The sequence below is a fragment of the Corvus brachyrhynchos genome, unplaced genomic scaffold (genome assembly GCF_000691975.1).
Source record: "Corvus brachyrhynchos isolate BGI_N302 unplaced genomic scaffold, ASM69197v1 scaffold14, whole genome shotgun sequence".
NCBI lineage: Eukaryota > Metazoa > Chordata > Aves > Passeriformes > Corvidae > Corvus > Corvus brachyrhynchos.
In genome coordinates, this window is record NW_008239110.1 from 20596758 (window position 1) to 20622347 (window position 25590).

The window sequence follows — 25590 nt, forward strand, 5'->3', positions numbered from 1 at the left end:
AGATGGTTCAATCCAAATCTCAACTCCTTAAAGATGTCAGATGTCTTTTGAGAGCGAGTATTGAAAAGGAATATTTCCTTGATGAAATATTATTTGTGTCTGTCAACAAAGCAGGGCTTTGAACTGCACACAGAATGGTTTAGTTCACAGTCTTGTCATAGTTAAAAAGGCTAGTGGAGTAAAGGGCATCTAACAAAAACAGTGTTAGTTACTGTGACAGAGATGATTATTTAAATGCCTGTCACTTTGTGGAATAGATGGGTTTTTTTGCTTTGTTCAACATCTTTGAAACTGAGTAAGAAGTAACTATAATTCTACTGAAAATACAGGTACTGTTCAGTATCTAAGTTTTAGAGAAGAAAATAAAACAGATTTCTTCCTTTTCAACAGAAAACTTGTAAAGTGCTGTGCTTTATTTAGGTTTCTATAGTTTTTAAAATCTCCGGGTGATACATAGGCACAAAAATTTCTGTTGCTTCTTTTACTGAAGTAAACATAGTATGGAACAGTTTTACCTCATATCACAAGGTGTGATTTTTGCCTGTTATGTTGCATGACTAGCACTGAGGTGAGTTAAATAATACTTCCAGCATTCAGCTCAGAATTTTCCCTGCCTTGAAGAGAAAAAGTAAAAGACTGGCTGAAGGGTAGACATTGATGGAATTATTTGAATGTTGATGATTAGTCAATAGTTAGTCGTATTTCTGTTTGTCCAGACACACTAAAATGATTTTTAAAAGAGTAAGTGGTTAAAACCAGAGGTCAGTAATAAGCAACACTGAATGGAGGAAGGGTGAAATGCTTTTTTCTTCACATCAGAGTGATTTACTTTAACTTGCAACGTCAGAACAGCTCCCTTATTGTGGGTTTTTTTGTTATTTTTCCTTTTCACTTCCCCTGACCAAATCAGGATTATTCTTAGACTTTTGAAATTATGTCCTTGTGCTTGAACTGAACTGAGTCACAACAAAGTGGAAATTGAAATAGCTTTAAGCAAGAGTTGTCAAGTAATTGTACAGCACAGATCTTCAGCTTTTGGCCATTGTGGAAGAAGAAATGAATCTGTTTACTGAGCTTGTGCTGTCAGCACTTGGTGGTTTTGCCCTGGCCTCCTCATGGACAAATGTTGTGGTCCACCACAGTGGATCTGTTATCTATTTGTGCTATGCTAAAGGCTAGTTAGTAAACTCGCTTCTTGCTACGTATATATATTTAAGGTAATTTTTAAGTAGGTAAGCTTTTAAATCTTAAAGCTTAAGTTTCCAGTACCCCATAAAATGTCTTTCATGACCTGTAAGTCACATTTGCTCTAATTTAAGCTCCTTGCTTCTTGCCCTATCCCCTGTGGGCACGACGAGGGCTTATTACAACAACCTTTCACATAGTTGAAGACTGTTATCATATCTTTTTTCAGTCTTCTCTTTTTTAGACTAAACAAACCAAGTTCTTTCAGTAGAGCATGCTTTCTAGACTTCTGATCCCATTTGTTAAACTCCTCTGTACTTTCTCCAGTTGATCCACCTCTTTTGAGATTAAGTTATCATAAAAAATGACATCCACAAATATAAAAAAATAATTCGAGGACATGAGTACTTATGAGAGAATTGTGATCATTTGATCACAGATGGCATGAAAATCTGCTGAAGAATGTTTAAAGTCATAGGTACCCAGTCATGATGAACTAAGGTAATTTTTGAATTTTCTACTGGATTTGGAAGAGATCTCTATTTCAGCAAGTACATGTTCTCATTGAACATGTGTCCAATTGATGAAAATGAAAGTAATTTTTAGATTGAGAATAGATGCAAAAACACGCATGTACCTGCAGATGATAATAATTTTAAATATGTAGTGATCAGGTAGTTAGGAATGAATGCAGGTGTATTTATAGAAGAATATGTGGACTAAATATTATTGTATATATTTTTGACTTCTTATGTATACTGCATTGTATATATGCTCTGCATTCCTAAAATAAATGGGAAAAATTTCCTGCCAATCATATGATTAAACACTGTTGAGGTTCACAGAACTTCTTAGTATGAACAAAAATAAACCAAAATGCTTTAAGGAAAGATTTTTGTTGTTTCAGCAAAGATAACTGCGCTACTTTGTTCTTTGCTAACCTGTATTTCTCATATATGTGTATAGATGCAGAGATGATCATCTCTGTACTTCTCATCAGAGAATTGCTGTAATGAACCTTGATGTCCCTGCTAGACTGTAGTCAAGTATTCTATCTTGTTCTTAATAGAACCACAGGAAAAAGTAAGGACAGACACAAACAAGCTGTATGTGGTAATCAGTTTCCTCTGTTACTCTCAGTGATATCTGAAGTATCTATATTTACCTGTATAAGTATATACTGAAATTTTGTGAAAACTCACATCTGCATTGGAGCTTACCTGAGGTGACAGTAAATAGTTTCATTTTTATCCAGGGGATCTGGAATGTTCCTGGTGATATTTTGTGAGTTTTAAATGCTAAGGTGTTTTCCTTTGTTGTCAAGAAGTTAAAGCTTGAAAAGTAATCTGAATTAGAAACTGTCTCAATATGTGCAACTTTTCAGTTTTGTTTAAACAACAGATGGTTTGTGGAAAACCTCAACTGCCTCCTGAAACTATGTCAGTCTGTTTTGTTAGTCTATGTCCCAAAAGTGATTTGGGACCTTGTTTTGAGAAATCTCAGTGCAGAGTGATATTAAAGTACAATCTTTCATGGGAGAGGAACGTCACAGGACACCAAGAATCCCATGTTGCTTGGTGACAGTGCTTTACTCTTCACCCAGCATATGTAGTCTTCAGGAGTGTACTTTGGTCAAGGGAGTTCATTTCAGAAGCATGACAAGGAGCCACAGCACAGCACACTGTACTTCTCTACTAAAATACTTAACAATTTTAAGACCAAGAAGGGCCATTAGATCTGTAGTTCTGTTCTTCTCTCGATATAAACTTTATATGCTATCCATCTACACAGCCCAGTAACTTGATGGAGGTAAATATTTTAGAAGGTGCCCAGACATGATCTATGGGCTCAAGAGTTTTCTTACAATGATGGTTTATTCTGATTTGTCTTCTCATATACTAAAAATTTACCTTTCTAAGGTGTGTTACATTGGCTTTTGCATCACTTCCATGAACCAGTCTTAGAAACTACTGTCTTTCTCCTGTGGAAAGTTCTTATAAGTTGTTATCAAGTCAATCAAATCACCTTGATATCTTAAGTGAACTAAAAGGTTTCAGTCTCCTGCTGTATATCTTTCTATCTTCTGAGTCCATTATCTTTGCACCTTTACTCCTTCCCGCACACCCATAACAGCCTCTCTAAAATTTGGATGTCAGAATTGGATGATGTATTTCAACATGAGCCTTACAAGTGCCGTTTACAAATTAAAAATCCCCTTGTGACTCACACATTCTTTCACCCTTCTAATTCCCTTGTTTTTTGGATAGCCACCAAGCCTTATGAGACAGGAAAGAATTACTCATACCACCTCTGACAAGCATCCAGAAAATGCCTACATATGGGTGTCTGCAAACCCTGAGGGACCACAAGGGATTCAGAACAAACCGGGGTAAATCCTTACATTAGAGGGTATCTTGATCCCAGAACTGCTGCAGCATTTTATAAATCCCCAATTCTATTTCCTCTTTGTATGCCCTTCTGATGTTTTTCAGGTGCATCTTCTCTGCTTTTGTTCACAGCTTTAGTTCATATCTGGGATATTTCACATATAGTTAGTTAACAATTGCTCCATGATGGGAGGCATTACCAGAATAGGTTGGCTTCTGAGGATGGATGAATAGCTGAGGAATTCCAGAGGCCTGCCTTTAGTGTCCTGATCACAGAGATATAAAGGTCTCTGAAGTGCAGGAATTCTTGAAGCTGGGAAGTATTTTGATTGTGTGGCTTGAACCTGGATTTTAATTAACAGTTATGCCTTCTGACCATCAAGTACAAGGGTTTTGGCAGTAGACTTTGAGTATTATCAATTGTTTTAACTTCACTGCGATAGAGCTGTACTTTGTTGAAAGTATGTAATGCTGAGAGGGGTGGTAATGTATATGTATTTTCATCTTTGAGAGCATTTTACTGGTAAAACATGCTAGTAAGTGAGTGTTTAGGTAATGGTGAAGTGCAGCAATTGCAACAGTATCAATTTGGGAGGTTTCTGAGATCTCCCCTTTAATTTTCCATTCTTGTCTTCTGTTTTGATGGTATTTTTGTAATCTGTTTTATAACAGCTCAGATCCTGCAGCCAAGAAGGCAGAAACTCCCTAATAAGACTGCTTGTACACTGGTACTATGAGCTGTCAGCCAAACTGCAGAACATGAACCTCAGTGAGACTAGCAGAGGTAATCACAGCCAATCAACAGGGAGCTGCAGATGGACATCTGGTCTCAGAGTGAAAAACACATGGTTCCAGTTGGAGATGGCTGTTGGAAGTTTGAAGGCTAGAAAATGTGGATTTGAAAAGTTTGCCTGGGTTTAGCTGTCATTGAGACTGCTCTAACTACTGGTGGTCAGCCAGGTTCTTCTGAAACTTCTTTTGATTTATTTTTGTGTGTTTAGTAGTTTTTCTCCAGTGTCCCTCAAGTTAAACACATGCTCTGATTGCATTTTTTTTGCTCTGATTGCATGCTCTAACATATATTTTTAATTTCAGCAGTCTAATTGATGGTGATCTTGTTTCAGAAATTTGAGTGCTTTTGAAAGGCAAGAGTCAATATCTCTTTTTTCCTAGTAAGGCAATTTTGAATGCAGTACATTTCTAGCAAATTTTAAGTACTGCATTCAGCATGGGTGTGATAGTGGCTTAAGATGTTTGTATCCAGGATACTTTCTTATTTTTCATGGCCCAAATAAATCACAGGGCTGCAATGGACCTTGAGCTCTAGTTAATCTTTCTGTCCTGTGATAGGATCAACTTCTACCAATTCCTTATATATGTTTATTGAACTGCTTCTTAAAACCTGTGACTTGATCCAGTGTTTTATTCTCCTTATCTTTGAAGGCTACTAGGAAATTTGAATCTTCCTGCCTGCAGGTTAAGGTCATCACTTATTTTCCTGCAAATCATGCTACAAAAAAATTTGTTCTCTTTCTTTCTGCAACAACCTTTAAAGCATGGAAGACTGCTCTCACACTTGAAATAAAAATTATTCTGTTTTACCTAACCTGAAGAAACATGGTTTATTCAACATTTTCTCATATGTCTTGTTTTCTCCACTTCTAGTTGCTCTGCTTTGGAGGTTCTCCACTTTTTACTGTTCTCTTTTTTTCTTGAAGCATGATTTCCTTCAATATGGTGTTTAACAAGTACTGAACAGAGCGGTAGGATTACCTGACAAGCCCATCCATCACACGGTATTTGTCTATATCCACCAAACCGTAATGTTTGCTTTATTTACAAAAACATGATCCTCATAATCAATGTGTGATGCAGAATAAATTCAGGCATGCTTTTCTGGAGAAGAAACAACTTATTTTCCTTATTGTTTTGTGCATATGATTACTCCTATTTTAATGCAGAGATTACTACCAGTCCTTTGTACTTTGGACTTTTGTGCTGATGTTTTCCTGTGTGCTACCTCCAGTTTGCCAAGGTGATTTGGAATTCTTATTCCGTACACTTCTGCCATTTATTTCAGACTGGCTAGCAGAGTAGTCTGGCCTTTCCTCTGTCCTTCTAACACATAAAAATGTCATCTACAAATGAATAACAATTAATAAAAGAAATACTCCAGATCATTACCTATTAGAGAGGAAAACACTACGTATAACTGGATTCGGGACAGACACTATGGAGCCTCATTCAATGTCAGCTTCCATTGCAGCCGTGAACTCTGATAGCTCTTCCCTGAGACTGACTTTCTGAAATCATCTGAACTATATTTTCCTAGCTGATGTACGACGTGTCAATCTAGGCAATATTGAAAAGCTTTCTGAAGCTAGGCAACACACATTGCCAGGGAGTAGAGAACTGACTGTTATCTGATTTTATAAATGGTCATTCGTGTTTCGTCTGCCAAATCCAAAGCTCTTCCCACTTCCTAGACAGAATACCTGGCTTTTAGAAGCTGCTCTTAATGTATCCTGCATTATCACAGTTAATGTTGTTTTACTTCCTCTGGAATATGACTGTTGTGCCATATCAAGCAAAAACAACAAAAATTTAAACAGTATTACATGTTGCAAGTGTTTAATGAATATTTCATCTGAAGACTCACATTATTCCTAGCTGAGGACTGAGCTTGTCAGCAATTCAAAATATTCTGATGAGGAAAAAAAAGCACTTTGCATTTAAAAACTACAAGAGAACATAAAATTTTTGTCCTGCAGGAAAGTGCTAAACTGTTCCAACTTGCTTTTAGAGAGTGTGACAGGTAAAACAGCTATTACCACTCTAAAATGGGGCTAGAGATTTGCAGAACAAGAGACTAAGATACCTTGGTTGACCCTTCTGATTATAAAATGGATGACTCTTTATACTACAGAGTATGGATGATGTTAGGGTATGAGGGAGCAAACCAAGGATCACAGATATAGATCAGTAAATTAAAGAAGAATATAACTAGATTTGGCTTTGCAGCAGAAAGCGGTACATGGGAAGAAAATGGTCTTTTTTTTGGTCAAAATACTGGAGTCAAAGAGTAGTGTAATAATTTAGCAAGCCAGCTGTCACCTCTACTGAGGTTTCAGTTTCACAGACTTCAGTGCAGAAGACTCACGGTGCTTAGAGATGCCCATGTCCACTGCATGCTCTGTGCAGTGAGAATCCTTTATTGCTCCCCTCCTCCTGCCAGTAAAATAAAAATACCAACAATTTCCTTCCAAGGGTACTGTGAGGATAACTACATTACAGGTCCTTGAAAAATGTATGATAGCAAGAACCATTCAGATACTGAAGATCCAAACCTGGTGTTATATCTGGAATAAAAATAGGGAGTTACATTAATTTTTTTGTTGATAACAATTGATAGTATTTTGAGTACACAAGAGCAATTTGCAATATTTTTTGCTTCTTAGGCTCTTTATAATAGTTGTGGGAGTTTTTTTTAGTGGATTTCTATCCCTTCCCATTTTAGCTCAAATAAACTGGGAAGCTAAAAATACAAGAGTTTCATTCAAAGTCTATGGGAATAAGATGGCCATGACATGCCTATAGCTCTCTCTGAAAATGCTTTTTGTCTCTGGAGAGATCATATTGAAATGGTTGTGAGTAATACGTTGTGGGAGTTTTTCCCTTTAACACAGCTGTTGTTTTAATCATGTGCCAAGGACTTAAAACAATTGTGATTTATCAGCTAGGGAAACAGAAACTTGATGTTGTACTCCTTGCCAGATTTTGTGTGATTGGATGAGTATTTTTGTCTGTTTTTATTTTTCATGAGGAAAAAATATACTTTCTATTTTGTTACCTTTTCTAAAATTAGAAAAATTGGATTGGGGTAGAAGTAGACTATGTACATGGTATCATAATCCTGAAATAGTAGATGAAACACCAAATTAAATTACAAGATAAGGACAATAATAAAAACTTCAAAATTATTTGCTTGAGTAGAAAATACAATTTTATGGTTGTAGATTTATAAAGTTAAATAGTGGCTTTTATTCAATATGTCACCCTTTCTCAATATATAAATTAATGCATTATTATAATGGTGAGATGGGAGCAGGTTTGGTGCCCTCATGCAGTGCCCATTCTCCTTCTTTCTTCATTTTTCCTGTTGATATATGGAAAGGTTTAAGAAAAGGTTGGTATCATAATCATTTGGCTGGAATTACCTGCTCATGTGAGCTGTTACAGTTACACGTAAGGGAAGACAAGAAGATTCCACTAGAAGGCAGACACAGTCTGGGAGCTCCATGACACAGCTGAAAGACATAACACAGAGTATATAAATTTTAATCTTTCCTCCTTTCTCACTAGCTTCTTAGGCTCTTTATAATAGTTGTGGGAGTTTTCTTTAGTAGAATTCTACCCCTTCCCATGTCAGCTCAAGTAAACTGGGAAGCTTCAGTGGTTCTGTGATTAATCTGTGTCAATGCTCTCAGGGTCATGGTGTGATAGTTGGGACTGTCCTGTGCAGGGCCAGAAGCTGGACTTGATGATTCTTGCAGGTCCCTTCTAACTCAGGATATCTCATAATCTTTCTTTCTGAGGTATGCAGAAAAAGAGGACTTCCTCACTGGATGGAAATGAAGTATGTTTTACAGCCTTCTAGGCCCTTTTCTTTACTGCCACATGTACTAAAGTTTTGCTTGTTTAAAACCAGGAAGAAGATTAATCTTCTCAGCCATTCTGAGTAGTTGCTAAGAGAACCCAAATTCCAAATTCAAAGACCTTGTCTGAGGGTAATTAAGCTGTGAATTTGAGTGTCCATGCTTATAAAAGATTTAGACATAACCTTCTGTTCTTCTGTGAACCTCTTAGGAAAAAGTGATATTTTAAAACCAATCAGTGCAGTTTTATTGGGGCACTTTAACTTAAAAAAGGTGTTACTTTTTCTTCTACATTCAACATTTGTTTTTACTAGGTTAGCCAACGTAATGTCCAAGTGCTTTTCTTTTTTCTTTTTGTTTTTAGGTAATTCTTTCCAAGGTTTTGCTTTTAATCTCCAGTCTTGTTTGGCACCTTAAGGTGTGGATAAAGTCTGCAGTTTAGCCTTCTTTTCCTTCCTTTCATCCTAGCTGACGTATGAAAATTTTGCTGATATCACTGTCAGATCATAGAAGGATCTGGTGCTTCCAGAGGTAATGGCTAACCTTATTCAGATAGATAAAGAGCAGTTTAGGAAATATGTGACATGAAGATTGAAAATAAGAGAATAATGAAAGGAAAAGCATATAGTAGTAAAAGGATAATAATTATTATTGGCTTTGTTCAAAATGCATGATGAGTCAATTCAACGACATCAGTTTAGGCATCTTCATCCTCCTCCCCTCCGCTGTTGGTCATTATCGTGCAGAATGTCACATCTAAAGTTAGTGCTATGAGAAAAGGGTCTGATTTTTGCACCCCATTCTGGAGAGACCTTAGCATATCCTGATGTGCTATAAAAATACTTAGTTTTATTTTTACTGTTTTAAAATGTGCAATTCATGAGTTGCAATAAGAAAAACAGACCACCCCTCCCCAAGTTCCTCCAATAGCTCAAATAGACTCTTCCATGGTAGCTCATGATGGTGCAAGTCATACATATGGGGGATTAAAACTAGGGGATTCACCCTGTTAAATTCACTGCCTTTAATTTTGTGCAGGTTGTCTGATAATTTATTTTTAAAAAGCCTCAATAAGATCACAGCATCCAAGTGACGTCTGCTTCCCTCTGCAAGTATCAGTGATCACTGAAGACATTTCTTCCTCGTGGTATTTCTGTGATATCAACTCTCAAGTGGCCTACTTACCCTCTCTTCTAGCATGTATTATGCTTTGGATATCATGAAAATAAAAGGCAGGGCAGCTGGGCACCTGTTGATGTGTCCCATTTCAGAAATCCCTTCTAGTAGGTCAGATTGATTGGAATCACCTTAGCCAAGAGATGAGCTTTAAGCATTAGATAAAAGGTCAAATAGCTAAAAGACAATTCAGCTTACATCAAGGTTACTGAGTTCTATACTATTTCACTTTAAAGTAAAACTTGGTTTTGTATATTACCTATTCCTTAATTGTGTTTTTCAGCCTTTTCTCTTCCATGTCACCCCAAGCTAGACTGCCTTAGTCTGTGTCTGTGCCTTGCAAAGGAAACTTCTTTTTTCACTTCTAGCAGCTAAATGCTTGAAATCTGATAGTATTGTGGACAAGGAGGAAAGGTTTCTGACTTCCTTCTTCCTTTCATTTCTTTCTTCTTTCCTGATTAATTTGATAATAGTTTTTACTGTATACTCAAATTATCAAACATTTTCTGCTGGTTGCTTACGTATTCTCCCATCTCCTGAAGGCATGTTGGTCAAACTAAACCAAAAATTAAGAGAAATAATAAATGCATTATCTTTTTCCTAGATTAACAGGAATTGTGAAAGGCTAAACAATGATGTTACTATGACACTCATAATCTGAAGAATGCCCCTCACACACAGATCTTTCTTTCTTTTTGAAGGCAAATTTTACATTCTTTATTCTGTGAAGTCTATCAAGCACTTTGAATGACCAGTGTCTTGTTGAAGGTGCAGATCATGTGCATGAAAAGAGAATAATTATGGTAACATTTAAATGGCAAATTCATGATAAAACTCTTCAAAAGGAAAAATATTACCATATGAATGTAGGAACTGTAGCTCTATTACAAATAGGATTATTTTACCTACTATTCTACAAGTCAAGTGCTTATTTCCAAGCACTTGCAGTTTGCACAAGGAAATACAGATTCAGAGCCAAGGAGAAGGTTATCACTCACATAAGCACAGCAAAACCAGGATGGCTGCCCTAATGATACTGATTCCACTTGATTTTTGGGTTTTGCATATAGTCACCTCTGTCATCTTTCTTTTTTTTTTACCTTTGAATATTATGAATGTCAGCCAGTTCAGCAAAGGTGGTAAGCATGTTCTCAGTTTCGACCTAAGTGGTAACATTTATCTGCTTATTTTAGAGAGACCTAAATGATGTTCTGAATTATCAGCTGATTTCAAAGCCTACACTCATTCACCCTGTGAATTTAACTTTTAACTTCATGAAGAAGAAGATTAGCTATTCTTTCAAAGTATTCCTTTGTTTTTAAAAAAGAGTAATTAAGGTTTTCCATCTTTATCTTATGCAATTTCCAAAGTTGGCTAATGAAACAAGCCAGGTGGTTGAGGCCAGGTGCTACGATATTCCACTGCTGCTTAGTGTGACTCAATATAAGTGTGTTTTGTTAAAAATATGACTTTCTTTTCCTGGTCCTTTTCCCTGTAGATACTGCATACATGGTGGAGGCTGTTTTCTTTCTGACTTGATTTTTTTTGTTTCCTTACATGTGAAAGGTTTTGAATCAGATACAGAACAGTCTGTATTCTACCAGAGGAACTGAAAATTAAAGTGTTCTCTCACGGTGGGTTGAGGTGGTGGCTCAGTTGTACCTTTTTACCGCAGTGCTGGAGCAAAGCATGTGGATACAGACTTTTCCAGTATTATGTTGTTCTGTCGAGTAGACCGAAAAAATAATAATTCTCTGCATTTGAGACAGTGCATAGTCATCTGTCTCCCTATTAACAAGTTTACAGTTTGGCTACTTATTTTGATGAGATCCCAGTTATGCAGCATTAGAGAGCAGATGTTCCGGTGTAATCTGATAGTAATTTTTACTCTATTTTCTAATTTGTAGTCAAGGATAGATAATTTGATGAGACCAAGGCTTCTGTCTAACCTCCACCCTACTTTACCTCAAGCTGATCCCTTGACCTCAAAGAAAGAACAAACAGTTCTGCAGTAACTTCTTTTTTTTTTTTTGCATGTGTGTACTGTACCTTAGCTGTGTTCACATGAATACAGAGCACCAATGAGATAATTCTGAAGAGACTTTTTCATCCTTGCTAACCTTTGTCAATGGTTGGAAAATAATTTTATAGCAGATTTAAGCACTCATTTTTTAAGAGCAAATTGGAATAGAGGCTTTTTGGCGGTAACAAAAATGGTATGCTAAGAATACTTGTTACGAGAATTGAGATGTAGAGAGTAGTAAACGAGGAAGATGAGCTCTGAAGGAGAAGATACCAGTAACAAGCTTGGTTTCAGCATGTGGTAATTTTAGAATTTGTCATGTCAAAAGGTTTTTGCACATATCAATAGATTTGCAGCTGGGATTAGCAACTGATTTATCCCTGAGGTACAATCAATCATTTGAGCATTGTTGCTTCTTTTTTATGTTGTTGTTTATTTCTTAACTGCCCCAGACTGTGGTAGATAAAATCTTTTGTGCATAGACCTTTTTAATTTTGTAAACCTCATTTTATGCAGTCTATTGGTTAAACATCAGCACAGGCACACAAAACCAGATGGCATTGTATTTCTCAGCCTAAGAGCAAGGAAGTCAGGGCACTTGTTCATATTAATCTATCCTCTTTTGTGGCTACTTTAGTTGTTCACTATTTTAATCAGTCTACAGAAGTTTTTATTCAAAGAACTTGCAAATAAATGTGTGGCATGGAGATGTTAGTTTCAAAATCTGTATCAACATTTTTATGAGAGGTTATGATGGTAACACTACTTTTTTTCCCAAGATGTTATAGTAATTTTTGTTATGTCTGTGTATAACTATGTCCTTACTTTCCCTCTGGTTTTACAGGGCACAATGACTACATGTGTCCTGCTACTAACCAGTGCACCATTGACAAGAACAGAAGGAAGAGTTGCCAGGCCTGCCGACTGAGAAAATGCTATGAAGTGGGAATGATGAAAGGTGGTATGTACACAGCCATCAACAAATCTTTAGCATTGTTGTCTGCCTTCCTGCCTTTTAACTTCCTCAGGTAGCCGATATGGTTTCTAACTAAAGAAGGAAGCCACTGATTTTATTGAGCTGAAGTGTATTAAATAAAAATTATTTTATTAAATAAAAAATGAAAAACTCCCAAATATCATGTTATCTTGTCCAAATTTGCATCAAAAATAACAGGAACATTGATTTCAATAGAATTAGAATTCCTCTCTTACTATTTTTAACTCAGTATTTTTGGTCTCTCAGGCTTCGGATCCTGGTGAACGAAATTTAACCCAAGATTTTGCAGCCTTTTGCAGTTCAGTGTGACGAACATTGGTAGTCTCAAATCAGTCCATATTCATTTAAATAAACTTCTGGATTTGTAATTCTTGTTCTGTGAAACCTGGAAGTGAAAGCTAATTCCTCTGTTTTGGAACTGTACACATATGTTAGATGTGAATTAATTTCATCCAACAGTATTAAAGGCTTACTCATTTTATAAGAACTGAGATAAATGCCACTTTCCTGGAACATGTGTAATAACGATGTCTTCTTGTAGCCTGCTAAAAATTTCAGATTGCTTTTATTAATAGAGAGTAATAAGTAGCTCTATGGAAACCTATATCTACAGGAAAAATTTAGCAAACTAGTAAGTGCTCAGAGAAAGGATTAGATCCCATGTCTTTTTTGTGTAAACCAGCTAGTTTAGATTACAGACTGGTTGTCTCTTTCTTTGGCACACCTAACGCTTACTTATGCCACAGAAAGTCTGGAGCATGAGAGAAGCGTAGCTCATCACATTTGTCCTTTCCACAACAAAGGATCATGTTTAAGTCCAGCAAAGGTAGGCCAAGTCTGGAAATCTTAGGAGAAAAAAGGAAAGACTAAAGGAAAACCGGTCAGTTGCTCCACTTTGAGGTTGGATCTGCATTTTTCTCAACTCAAGGATTAGGAAAGAGCTGAGACTGATTTTGTTCATCTCAGTTTTGGGATGCAAGCAGGAGGAAGATATAAAATCTCCTTTTGCTTCTAGAAGTTAAGACAGTAGTTGATTTTTTTAATGAGATTTTGTTTATTGATCTGAACATCCTGGTTTATGTGGCTAGAACTCTTCAAAGTGTATGTAGTTAATGTCACAGCTATGATCCAGAGAAGTTAGAACTTCAGGTAAGGCAAACTAAAACCAGAGAATCCCATATATGAATATGCCATGCAGATTTAGCTTTGACATATGGCAGATCATAGCTAGGATTTATAATTATGCATTATGTTGATGGCATTACATTTTTCATTTGGCACATTTACATCCAATTGTGCTTACACATATTTAATTAATAATGCACTATACCAGTTTTATGTTTTTCATCTCTCTTCTCTAAGATGCAGGTTCTAATAGGTTTCTGACTATTCTATACGTAACTGCTTTACTCTCATAAAAATTGTAAAGATTTCTCAACTAGCATTTTGTAGATTAAAGTAGTCCAAAAGAAATACTGTAATTCTGCCGAAATTTTCTTACAAATATAAATGTCTGGAATCTTTATTTCATACAGTGGTTCTCACTTGAAAAAACTCCTCTGGATTTCATCCTTTCCTTTTAAAATGTTGTAAGATTTCTATAGTGACTGCAGGAACTGGCAGTTCAAAAACAGTTTTGTGGTTGTTTTAGTTGGTTTTTTTTTGATGTTGTTTGGGTTTTTTTAAGAAACTAAACTCACAGTTTACAAAGAAGAAGATCAGGATCGGCATAAATTGTATCTGCTCTTATAATACTACTAATAATGCATGAAGTCCATCACTGGTTCATAGGCAAGAGTTTTAAAATATTATTTTATGAAGTCTTGGAAAAAAATCTCAAGATCCCTCAGTTACAAGTAATAAATCTGTCATGCCTGCAGATGACTTCAGGGAAGGTGAAATTAATGTAGATGAAGTAAAACATTCAAAGTTCTTCTGGAGTCATTACTAATCCCCTACTGTCCACATAGATATGGGGGGGAAGAAAAAACTTTCTTCTAAATCTAGACCCTTATAATTGTCACATTTCTCTCAGATGAAGATAAAGGTTAAGTGAATATTCTTGCTATGCCATCTGGTTAACTTTTAAGTCACAATGTTTAAAAGTTTGTTGGTTTTTTTTCTCATTTTTTCTGAGGAGAGCTATGAAGATTTTCTTTTAATAGATATAATAGAACTTTTCTTCAACATACTTAAATGATGTAGCTCTGTGGTCAGCTCAAGGTTCACATTGTTCTCTAATAATTCCTAGTTCTTGTGATTGGATCTTTTAGTTTAAATAATCTCCTAATTTTCATGTTGAAGGATTTGCCTTTTTTAAGGCATTTCTATCATACACTTGAATATTCATTTGTGTCTTAATCTCACTTTTATCTCTATCTCCACAGTTTGCTTATGATGATACAACTTTCAGATACAGTGGAAAACATCTTTCTTTCCCCTAAAAGTAATCTCAGGTTTTTCTTCTCCACTAAATTAGCTGAGGTTTCTCAATAAACTAAAAGTTCCCAACTTCTGACTTTTATCTGCCATTTAAGTGATACAAGTAATAATTGATATTAAATATTGACTTTCAGTAAATATTGGGAAAGGTATATAAAATCTTCATTAAATGTCTCTGGTTAATTCTAAACATAGAATATAGAGTAACATAGGATATAGAATATGGTTGCTGAGGTTTTCCTCACAGAAGGTCACTTAATGTAGCATGAAAAAGTTCATATGTATTATTTTTAGTAGAGTGGACACAAGCAAAACATGTTTTTGAGGCTTTAGTTAGAAAAAAATGCAGTGTTCAAGTGGCCCTTGAACTGTATCGTAGGAACATTTACTTATGAGTTCCTCTTATGAGTTCCTGTGGAAATTTTATTGATTTTTTTTTTTCCCTGTTCTTGTGTCTTTTAAAGACTTCTTTCAGTACTGAAGAGTTATTTTCTTTCTCTCCTCTTGTGTTTGCAAGTGCTTCCTTCTGCATCTGTTACTGTGCTGCTTCAAGAGACAATTAGACTGTGAGACTCTCTGCTGATGCAGTTGCCATCTGAGGTGTAATTTACAGCTGTTATATCTTGTCCAAATGCTTCATTCTCTCTTTCTGAATAAACCCAAAGGACCTTAAAATTATATGTTATTATTTAGTCTGTGCTCCCCCGTTTGTACGTGAAGTGGACACATTAAATAAGATTCTTGTCATGTCCCTCTTATTTCTGTTCCTCCCTCTTATTTCTGTTCTGTAGCAGGGGAGAGTAGCCTTGTTTTTGTTTACAATCCACTGATGCCTTGAAGGTTGCTTCTAGTCTGGTTTGGAGAAGTGTACTTCAACTTACTTTCATATGATGGAGAGTCCCAGCTTCCAAGTGGAGTTGTTACAGCAGTTGCAACCCTGAAGCTCCAACCATATGTAAGGTGCAGGTGATCTCTGCTCCAATACAGACCTAGTTTTCCCTTTCTCCAGTGTTTTAAAGGTTTTCTGATGACTTGGCTCCAAAAACCCTGATTTTATGAAAGTAAAAGCACCTTGCTTTATTGCTTTTTATTAATTATTTTTATAGTGTGGTAAGTGAATGAGGTTTCTAGTTATTAGTGTGCTACATTCAATGTAGTGACAAGACAGATTTATCATTAAGTGCTGTGTGGGATCAGAGCAACAGGATGTTAGTGGAATTCATGGCTATGGCAAAAAATTGCCATAATGTTAAATGCCAGAATCTTAATGAAAAATCCATTATTTACCTGATATTTTGCCATGTTTAACCACCCTGACACCTACATAATTCTTTCAATTGTCGAATGCTGATGGCTTCCCAACATCAAATCATAGGAGATGTGGCCATTAAGGATTTGAGTGCTCATGTGCTAGGTCCAGATGGTGATTATGTATATGACATGGGGTTTGAACAGCCTGAAATCTCATGCTGTTGAGAGAAGATTCCGTGTACTTTGTTGTGGTAATGAAATTACAGTGTTACAGCACATTTGTAGCCTACATCCTTCAGTGTTACTCTCACAAAGTATCTGAGAACACTTCAGAAATTACTGCAGTACAGCCAAGGGGGTGAAACTCTGTGCTGGCTGTAACAGGGTGCTAAAACCACATGACATTTGACTGTAGAAACTTTCATTAACTCCTATAGATTGGAGTCTCCAGGCTCCAGTTTTCCTCTTACATTCTTATGAACTAGTTACCCAGGTCTAATCCAGTTTGGTTCACTGTGACAGTCTTGCTGAAGTTTAAGATACATTTTTACAGGGAAAATGAATAAACAAATTTTCCGTCCTCTCAGAGCAGGACCTTGCTGATTTTTGTCTTTAAATGGAGGGAGCTGTGCCTCCTTGCTGAATTCTATATTTATTCATGTAAAGAGGCTAGACAGTTATTAAAATCATTTACCAAAGTAGAAGTAAATTGATGTCTGATTCAACCACTGGACAGGCTCAAGGCCTTCTACATTTTCATATAATTATCTTTTAATGAAATATTTTATTTAAAAGAGAAATTAGTGAAAGAAGGAAAATGGATTGTGGATGTGGAATGAGTCAGGTTTGTTCAAGGAGAACCTCAATGATACCTATTAGACATACTGTTCTGTACTCAGCCAAATAACTGTGTAGGTGGGGCCTGATAAATGTATGAGGAAATGAACTTTTTAAAGTTGTAATTGTTGGGCTGAAATCATGTACTCATGTATATTTGAAGTAAAATTTTGTGAGTTTACAGCAGTTTTCTGGGAGAAAAGGTGGAAATGAAATCAGATTTTTAGTGAAATGTTTCTTTCTCCTCTTTGCAAACATACAAAGTAGATCACTGCCATTGAATTGTACCAAAATATAATATTCTTGTGTTCTGCCCCCAAAGTTAGAAAGAGAGACCATTGTTGTGAACATCTTTGCCAAAAATGCTTTATCTTGCTCTTCCACTTCACAAAATGATCTGTGCTAGAAGGAACTCTAGGATGTCTTTTGTTGAGCCACCTGCTCAAAGCAGGTTCAACGGTGAAATTTTACACGGTTAAGACCTTTTGCAGTCAGGTGGAAATGGGACAGAATGGGACAAATTTTCTTATACTTAATTATATGCTATAACTGGATATGTATAAAAAATAATACTGCAGAATTTTTTAATGTATAATTCTTGAACACTTATTTGAGATGGTAAAGCTGATTATAGTTGTATATTTGTTTACATTCACTTGGCCTTTTAATACTTTTTTCATTACTTGAGTAATTCCTAGAGTACTAGAGCTATAAGCAAGCTCAAGAGGGACTTTTTACAAGATAATTTAGTGGTAGGACAAGGGGTAATGGCTTCAAACTGGAAGAGGGTAGGTTTGGATGAGACATTAGGAAGATATTCTTTACTCTTAAGGTGGTGGTGTGACACTGGAACAGGTTGCTCAGACACATTGCCCCATCCCTGGAAGTGCTCAAGGCCAGCTTGGATGGGGCTCTGAGCAACCTGGTCTAATGGAAGGTGTCTTTACCCATGGCAGGGAGGTTGGAACTAGAAGATCTTTAAGATCCTCTCCAACCCAGACCATTTCATGATTCTATGATTGTATGATTCCAGTTCTTCTCTTGGTTTAGACACTTGCAGTTCAGTTCTAACACTTAGTCCTGGTATCAGGCCAAACACCTTCAATACCCAATTAATTTAACTAATTTTTAAAATGCAGCAATTAAAATTTCTCATTGTCTTTGAGATTCATACCACTGGACTGATTGTCCTAAACCGACTTCCTTTCCCAAATCGTGGTTGATGTAAAGGTAGAGAATGCTCCTGTAAAGGATTTATTGTGATCCCTGAAATGTCTATAGGCTCATTGTAAATATTGTCTAGAAATGGGGTGGTTGCCATACTTAATGTAACCAAAACTTGGTATGATTTTATCAGGAGTGTCAGCACTGAAAAGGACTCATTTGAATGATGGATTAATTGAACTTCTCTTGTTTCACTTCTACGTGTCCTCAGATGCTCTTTAAAACATGCTATGACTTCAAAAGATTGAATACAATAATACAGATTAGGATGAATCATGCCTCACACCTTCATCTTTAATTAATAGATCATTGGTTCTCAAACTGTGCATTATGAATAGTCGAGACCCCAAATGACATTTGTTTGCCTGTTAACAGCTGGTTTTTTGTCACCATGTCTTTAAGAGTTTACATGGAAGACCAGTTTTATGATTTGCATTCTAGTTGGTAGGAGTTCTGGGGCACTGAGATGTCATGTGACATGGTCACAGAGCAAACTGGGAGCAGAGCCAGGACTTGAACCTGAATATCTGAATCTAAACCCTGACTGTGACTACTCTCTCCCTCTGTCTCCAAGAGAAGGAAGTCTTGATTATAGAGGAGTTTGGAAAAGGATAAGAGATCCAGTTTGGAAAAGGATAAGAGATATTTTTTGAAAAAAACCCCACTCACATAAATAGACATACAGCATTCATCCACTCAGGAGTAGAAAAGACTGTAACATCCAGGTGCACAGACCATTATTTATTTATAGTACTGAGTGTCTAGATATCCTTGTCAGAAATCAGGCTATTAAGCACTGTCACTTGGGGAGGTGTGTTTGAGATTAGACATTAAATTCTGATTAATCTTTTTAGAAGATTTCAGACAATGTTTCTCATTTAAAGTAATTGTCAACACACCTGGGTTTTCAGCACAATTTACATTTGTGTTTCATTTTCTGAAAGAGAAGTGAGAATTAAATAAGGGGCTGATTGTCTGAATCATATTCAAAAGAAGTATTTATTAGGCAATAGAATTTGAATTTCAAAAGTGGTGTTCCTTTTCTGTGACCAAATAATATATTTATGTAGAGAGAATCAAGCAGAAAAGTTCTCAAAATCTCAAAGGTTTTTAAAATCACTTTGGAAGGACTATTATGCTGAGATACATTATAATATTAGAACCTACATCACAGTCATAGCTTCAGCAATCTCCATCTGTTATAAATCAAGAATGAAATTATATTATTGAATGCTACTTACATATAGCAGCTACAGTGACCTTAGGTTTTAAAGGAAGCTGTAGGATTCTGTTTTATTTCCAATGAAGCTTTATAAAGCTACTGAATTCAGCAGAGGTGTGCCTAATGAGGCCTATCTGTAAAGTGAAGTTGCCATAAGAGGCCATTAAAAGACAGCTGCCTTGCTTGCCTCCACCCTTTGGACCCTAAACCCAGTTGTGCTTAGACACTCGGGTTTGTGTCCGTAAGGGAACTGTTGGCTTGTTCACACTGTTTTACTTCTGCAGTCCCTTACTTTTGCCAGTGGTAGCAGTGACACCGAAGTGAGCCTGGACCGAGCCCCAGAGGCCTTCTCCCAAGAGTTTAGTAAATCCTTCCCGTACTTGGGCATTTGAAGAGAGGCTTTTGAATTTCTGGCCTCTTCAACCCCAACTTCAATTTCAGAAATGTAGGTTTATGTTGTAGGAAAATCTGGTTTCTTCTTTTGCGAACGCTGGTGTAAAGGATTTGTGTGGCATCTCTGCCATGGCCTGTTCTGTGCATTCTCCCTTAACGCTCTGATCATCAGCCGGGCAATTGACACTCTGCGGCTCTGACATACACCTTCTTATTTATAATATCTTTTATTTACCACATACATTTTGTCTTTTATTGTCAAGCAGGGTTTGTTTTACAAAACACTAGAGATTCTTTCTCTCTAAAATAGAAATTCTTTCTCTCTGTCAATTTTCAACAGGATGCCAATGATGTAGGTTGGTCTTGAAGAGCAACAACATTGTTTAGAAGAGAAGCTGTTTCCAAATACATTTGAAATACTCTTTTGACAAACTGACAAAATTATAGGCTGTTAATGCTACAAGGCTGTGCATGTATATAGAAGTGTCAAATATCTCTTATCTGGGGTCTGCTGACAAGGAGCAGAAGTGTGGACAAAGAGCCTCAGGATCAAAGGTTGTTCCAGACTGGGAAGTTAGCTGGTAAACCATTTATCCATCACCATTTCCAAAACCAATCACAGGTGTATCTTTTTGCTGCCCTTTTGAATTAAAAAAAAAAAAAAGAAGCCGTCTTCCTGCCATGATTTCCCTTCCCTTCAAGTGTGGCTACAAACTGTTGATTGGCAAAATTTCTAGTAAGAAAGAAATTGAAGAATATTATATAAAGCAGCTCATAGGGAATATATTTAACTAGAATAGAATTTGAGATTATACATATATCTTCAAATCTAAAATGCATTATTCTGTAGTTCACACACAGCCAAGCAAATTTGATTCTATTTGGTCTCCCCCTTTTCTTCCTCTAAATATTCTCGAGTATTTTATATGAAGGTATGAGGTGGAACTTTGTTATTAGCAGTAGGGAGGAAAAAAATGGCTGTTGTATGGCTGAGATTCAGTGCTCATTCAATCCATTTTTAACTTAGGAATTTTAGTTTTAACAATCTGAAATTTATTTTTTATTTTGTTTTAAAGACGTGGGAAAATACTAGTGAAGTATTTCATATGGTTAATATTTCTTTCACAATCATAGACTCATAGACTCTTGAGTTGGAAAGGACCTTAAAGATTATCTGGTTCCAACCCCCCTGCCATGGGAGCATCATATGCAATTTTATTGTCCAGATGCAATTGTATTGCTGATCAGGTTCTTATTATTTGATTCTATAATTACTTAGCAGTTTTGAAACCTGTCTCCATGTCTGAAAGTCTGACTGAATTTGCATATGAAGTTTTATAAAACTGCCTTTGAAAATCTTGGCTCTTCCAATCATGGAAATTGTTTTAGAGCTCTTGCAAGATGCATAATACTTCAATTTTTGCTAGAATATTGTTTTTCATAACACTTGACAATTCAGGTCCCTTTATTGGCTGAACTGTTAAATCAAAATTGATGCATTCACATATTTAAAAACTCTTACAGGATCATTGCACTTTTGGCAATGAAATTGTAGCTCGATAGGGTTGCCTTTTTTGGAATTAGAGACTGTGCATCACTATTACCTCTATTTAACAGAGACAAAATTTGATTAAGTTGAAGGAGATTTGGGAGCACTTGACTTTTTCAGAGAGATCCTCACTCCTATTTAGTCCAAGAAAATGAGTAAGTATGTTGCTTGTTCATCTAGGGGTTAGGTAAAGAGTTAATAGTAAGTTCTATAAATCTCTGATGAATATGATACTTTTACAGATTCAGAGACCTTTTTGTCTGTTATCATAAAAGCTGGTGATGTAATGCAGAAGGAATGCATACTCTTACTGACTTTTTTTTCAGATTTAGTCTCCACAAAATCCAGCAGTAAAATTGCTACTGTTGGTTGGTTGGTTGATTTTTTTTAAAATCCCAAAATAAAAATACAAGAAATAAATTTGTGGGGGGCATCCTCCTCCAAACTGGTTATGTGTAGCTTTGCTTAATGCACCACTTTTTTGTTCTAAGGTGAAGAAAAGCCAGTGGTATACTTTCAGATGAATTAAAAATAAAACTATTGTTCTTATTTAGCATCTGGTTTATTTGTAAACAGCTAAATATGCTTACATTTGCCACCTTTCCTCTGTTATGTAAAATCCTCATCACATTCTAGATTTACTTAACAAGGCAGGCCTGGACTAAATAAAAAGCAAAGCCAAAAAAACTCTGATCTTTCAGTAATCTATGTGATGGAGACTTAATGCTGATGTTGCCCTACTTATATTTATTAACCTTTAATTGATTCTGTTCTCTATCACATTTGGCCTACAGCTTTCTAACTATACCACCTTCTACTTGATTCACACTGTCAATTTTGTTTCTGCATGGTGTGAAAGGGAACCTCTTCTTGTCTGTCCTGAACCTTGCATGGGGTATTTTCATTTGAAACCTTCTTGTATGAGAAGAGAAGCTTTAGTGTTTTGTACCTTATTCATCTTTTTGCTATTCCTGATTTTGTAGTCTTGTATCTGGCTTGCAGGCCAAGCAGATATAGTCAGTTTAGATATCTCTTATACCAAAGTTGTTTCACATTTCAAATCATCTTATCTGTTTTTCTCTTATCCCTTTTTTGTATATTTTTATATCTCTTTTTAATTTGGGAGGAACAGACCTGCATGCAGTGTTCACTGTAGTGTGCCTCACGATAATAAACTCTGTGATTTATGAAGTTGTTCTGTCCTCCCTTCCTTTCCAAGTAATTTCTAGCCTTCTATTTACTTGCTAACCTTATCTGATGTTTTTATAGTATTTTTCTAGCCCCAACTTCTTGTTTATGAATTATGTCAGCCCATCTATTTATGAGTATGTTGAACACCACAGACCACAAGGATGCTTTCTCTTTGAATGAAAATTTCTAGATGAGCAGCCATAAAATTTTGAATGTGAGAAAGTTAACAAATGCTTTAGTTTCTGTGAACCATAAAGGCTCGTTCATGTGATTATATCTACATGTTTCACAGGGCAAGTTTAATTCACAAACATTACATTGATACAAAGCATACAACAAAAATCTCTGTTACAGATGGAGCATGCCTGCTACTGAGTATTGCAAGGACGTTACCAGTGAGAGTATCTTCACGATGACGTTTTGCCAGAATAAGTCCTGTGTTTTTCTGAAGAGCAAGAATCTCCCATCCTCTCCTTAAAAGAAACTCTTTAGTGGTAGGAAAGATTGGTATTGCTGACTGAAAAATGGGAACAGCAATGCACTTGAGAGTTTTGGCTTAGAAGTAGTTTAGGGAATGGGAAAATGTAGATAGGTTAAGTAATAGGAGTGATGAAAGTTTTATTGAACTCCCTTTATCTGAATAGATTAATGGAATAGAATCACAAAGCCTACTACATTTTGAATGAATTGGACAAAAAATGCCTAATATCCAAATACTAATTCAGTAGAAATCTCACCATAGTTGAAGAAAGAGGAAAAGAGATCTAAAGATTGTCCCTGTTTCTTTGAGGCTAGAAAGGACACCTGCTGATGGATCCAAGATCTAAATGAAGGCATGCTGTATGTGAGATGGAAACACTGCCAACAAAGACTGGGATTCTAAAGGTTTAAAATTTTGTAGTGTGAAGAGATCTGAGCAAAGGTTGTTTTTCCCTTTCCCCAACCATTAGAAAGACCTGTATTGATTGCTTGCAAATGTTTTTGGTTTGGTTTGGTTTTATTTTAAATGTTTTCCCTATTGCTTGAATGGTTTGCATCTTTATTCTCTGTAGATATTTCTTTTGCTTTTCAAACTGCGATTAGTGCTGCTTTTTCATGTTGCATGAGAACTCCAGAATAAACCGCATCATAGCTGCCCTCTCCTCATAGCTCAATTCCTTGTGTGCTTTCCTTATTACTTCGTTGTCCTCCCTTGCCTCCACTTGATGATGGATTTAAGTTTTTGACTCAGTCTCAGAATGCCTGTAACTCCTCCACTTAGAGCCAGACTTAACCTTCCCTCTATGGTTGGAGTCCACGTGGGCTTTATCGCCATATTTTTCTTGTAACCTTTCCCCAAAGGAAGGTTTTGTTCCACTGTAGAGGTCTTACGTTGTTTGAATTGGTATGGCTGACTTGATAATATCCCAAGGTTCAGGGTCAGACAGTGCAAAGCACACTGCAGAAATGTGCAGTAATAACAATTTTCTGTTTCTGTTGTGGTTATTTCAGCCTTTTGGCAGTGGGTCTCCCATATTAGAATCTGAGGTTGCAATTATGTCTCCTTTTTGTACTTACGTTTATCTACTTAAATGGCATTCTTTATTGCTGTATAAGCTCATCTTATAATGGGAACTTTCTTAAGTGGTTTTTATATAATTATGAAGATTACTGGCTCAGTAATAGGGTGATGTTTAATTGAAATAATTGGTGACCTTAAGCAAAATATTCTAAGGAGTTTTGAGAGCTACTTCTGTGATCCATCTGACCCAGCAACATCATTAATTTATTGATGATCATTTATAGAATAAGGGTCTGTTAGAGGTTGGGAGATACTTTGAAGTTTTGGGCTGTAAAGAAATACTTATTTATTCCCAATGACTTCCTTTTGTGGGGCTAAGGCAGCTGTACAGTGTCAGTAGTCTAGAGTTCTGTGTGAGCCCAACTGATCTGAATTTTAGGAAGGAGTGCACTATTCCTGACACTGTACTTTTAAAAATAATTTTTCTGTCCAATTACTGGTGTAAGATTCCCTATATAGGAAGAAGTCTTCAGAAAATAAATCGAGTCAGTGCTGCCTGGGTCTGTCAAAAGCATCTGCTGTTGCTTAAGCCAAGTGTATGTAATACTTAAGTTCAAGGAAAGGAGTTCATTATATTCTTGTGTGTCTCTAGGAATTCGCAAAGACCGCAGAGGTGGGCGAGTGATGAAACAAAAACGCCAAAGAGAGGAGCAGGATTCCAGGAATGGGGAGGCTTCTTCAACAGAGCTGCGAGCTCCCACCCTTTGGACAAGTCCACTGGTGGTTAAACATAACACGAAGAACAGCCCAGCCCTGTCCCTGACGGCAGAACAGATGGTCAGTGCCTTGCTGGAAGCGGAGCCACCCCTAGTTTATTCTGAATATGACCCAAACAGACCATTCAACGAAGCCTCTATGATGACCCTGTTGACCAACCTTGCAGACAGAGAATTAGTGCACATGATCAACTGGGCAAAGAGAGTTCCAGGTAAGGAAAAAAAAGCCCTAGTCAACTATAAAACCTGTAGAACACAAACTGAAAAGAAACCCCCACATACTGATTTTCTGACTACCCATTCTTATTTAATTGAAATTGGTCATTTAAGTATAAATACATTAACAAAACTTACAACATTAATCAAATTTTATGTTATGTTTGTCAATAAAATACTACAGTGCAATGTAAATGATTTTTGAGGAAAGATTTAGTTAAGAAAAGGTATTTTCCCCACTCTGTAGAATGTTGGGCAGGTTTTTTTTTTATAAACTTTTTTTTTCCAGACAAAACTCAGCAAAATTAAAGGTTAAAAGAGATTATTAGTCAAATCTAGTCAATTTGATCTAATCAAATTATGTTAACTATTTTAATCCTTTTAGTAAAGGGTTCCTCTTATACATGTAATGTAAGTGATAAATTCAGCATCACTAGTAAGCCCATAAGTATTATTATGATTTATTTAATTTCCGGGTTCTATTTTTGACTGTGAATTAAAGATCTTTCATGAATTTTGGATTTGAAAAAAAAGTCCAGAATAAAAGTTCTAGTATGATTTTTTT

The 25590-nt window shown here is 36.2% G+C and overlaps 1 protein-coding gene across 7 annotated transcripts in view; it reads left to right on the forward strand.

Moving 5' to 3' along the window:
* The window catches only part of ESR1 (estrogen receptor 1), a 181475-nt gene that overhangs the window by 108027 nt on the left and 47858 nt on the right, over positions 1 to 25590 (forward strand). For all 7 annotated transcript variants that reach the window (XM_008637882.2, XM_017739475.1, XM_017739476.1 and 4 more), the window contains exons 4-5: positions 12271 to 12387; positions 24686 to 25021. In XM_008637882.2, coding sequence (XP_008636104.1) covers positions 12271 to 12387; positions 24686 to 25021 — 453 coding nt within the window. The remainder of the gene's footprint in view (positions 1 to 12270; positions 12388 to 24685; positions 25022 to 25590) is intronic.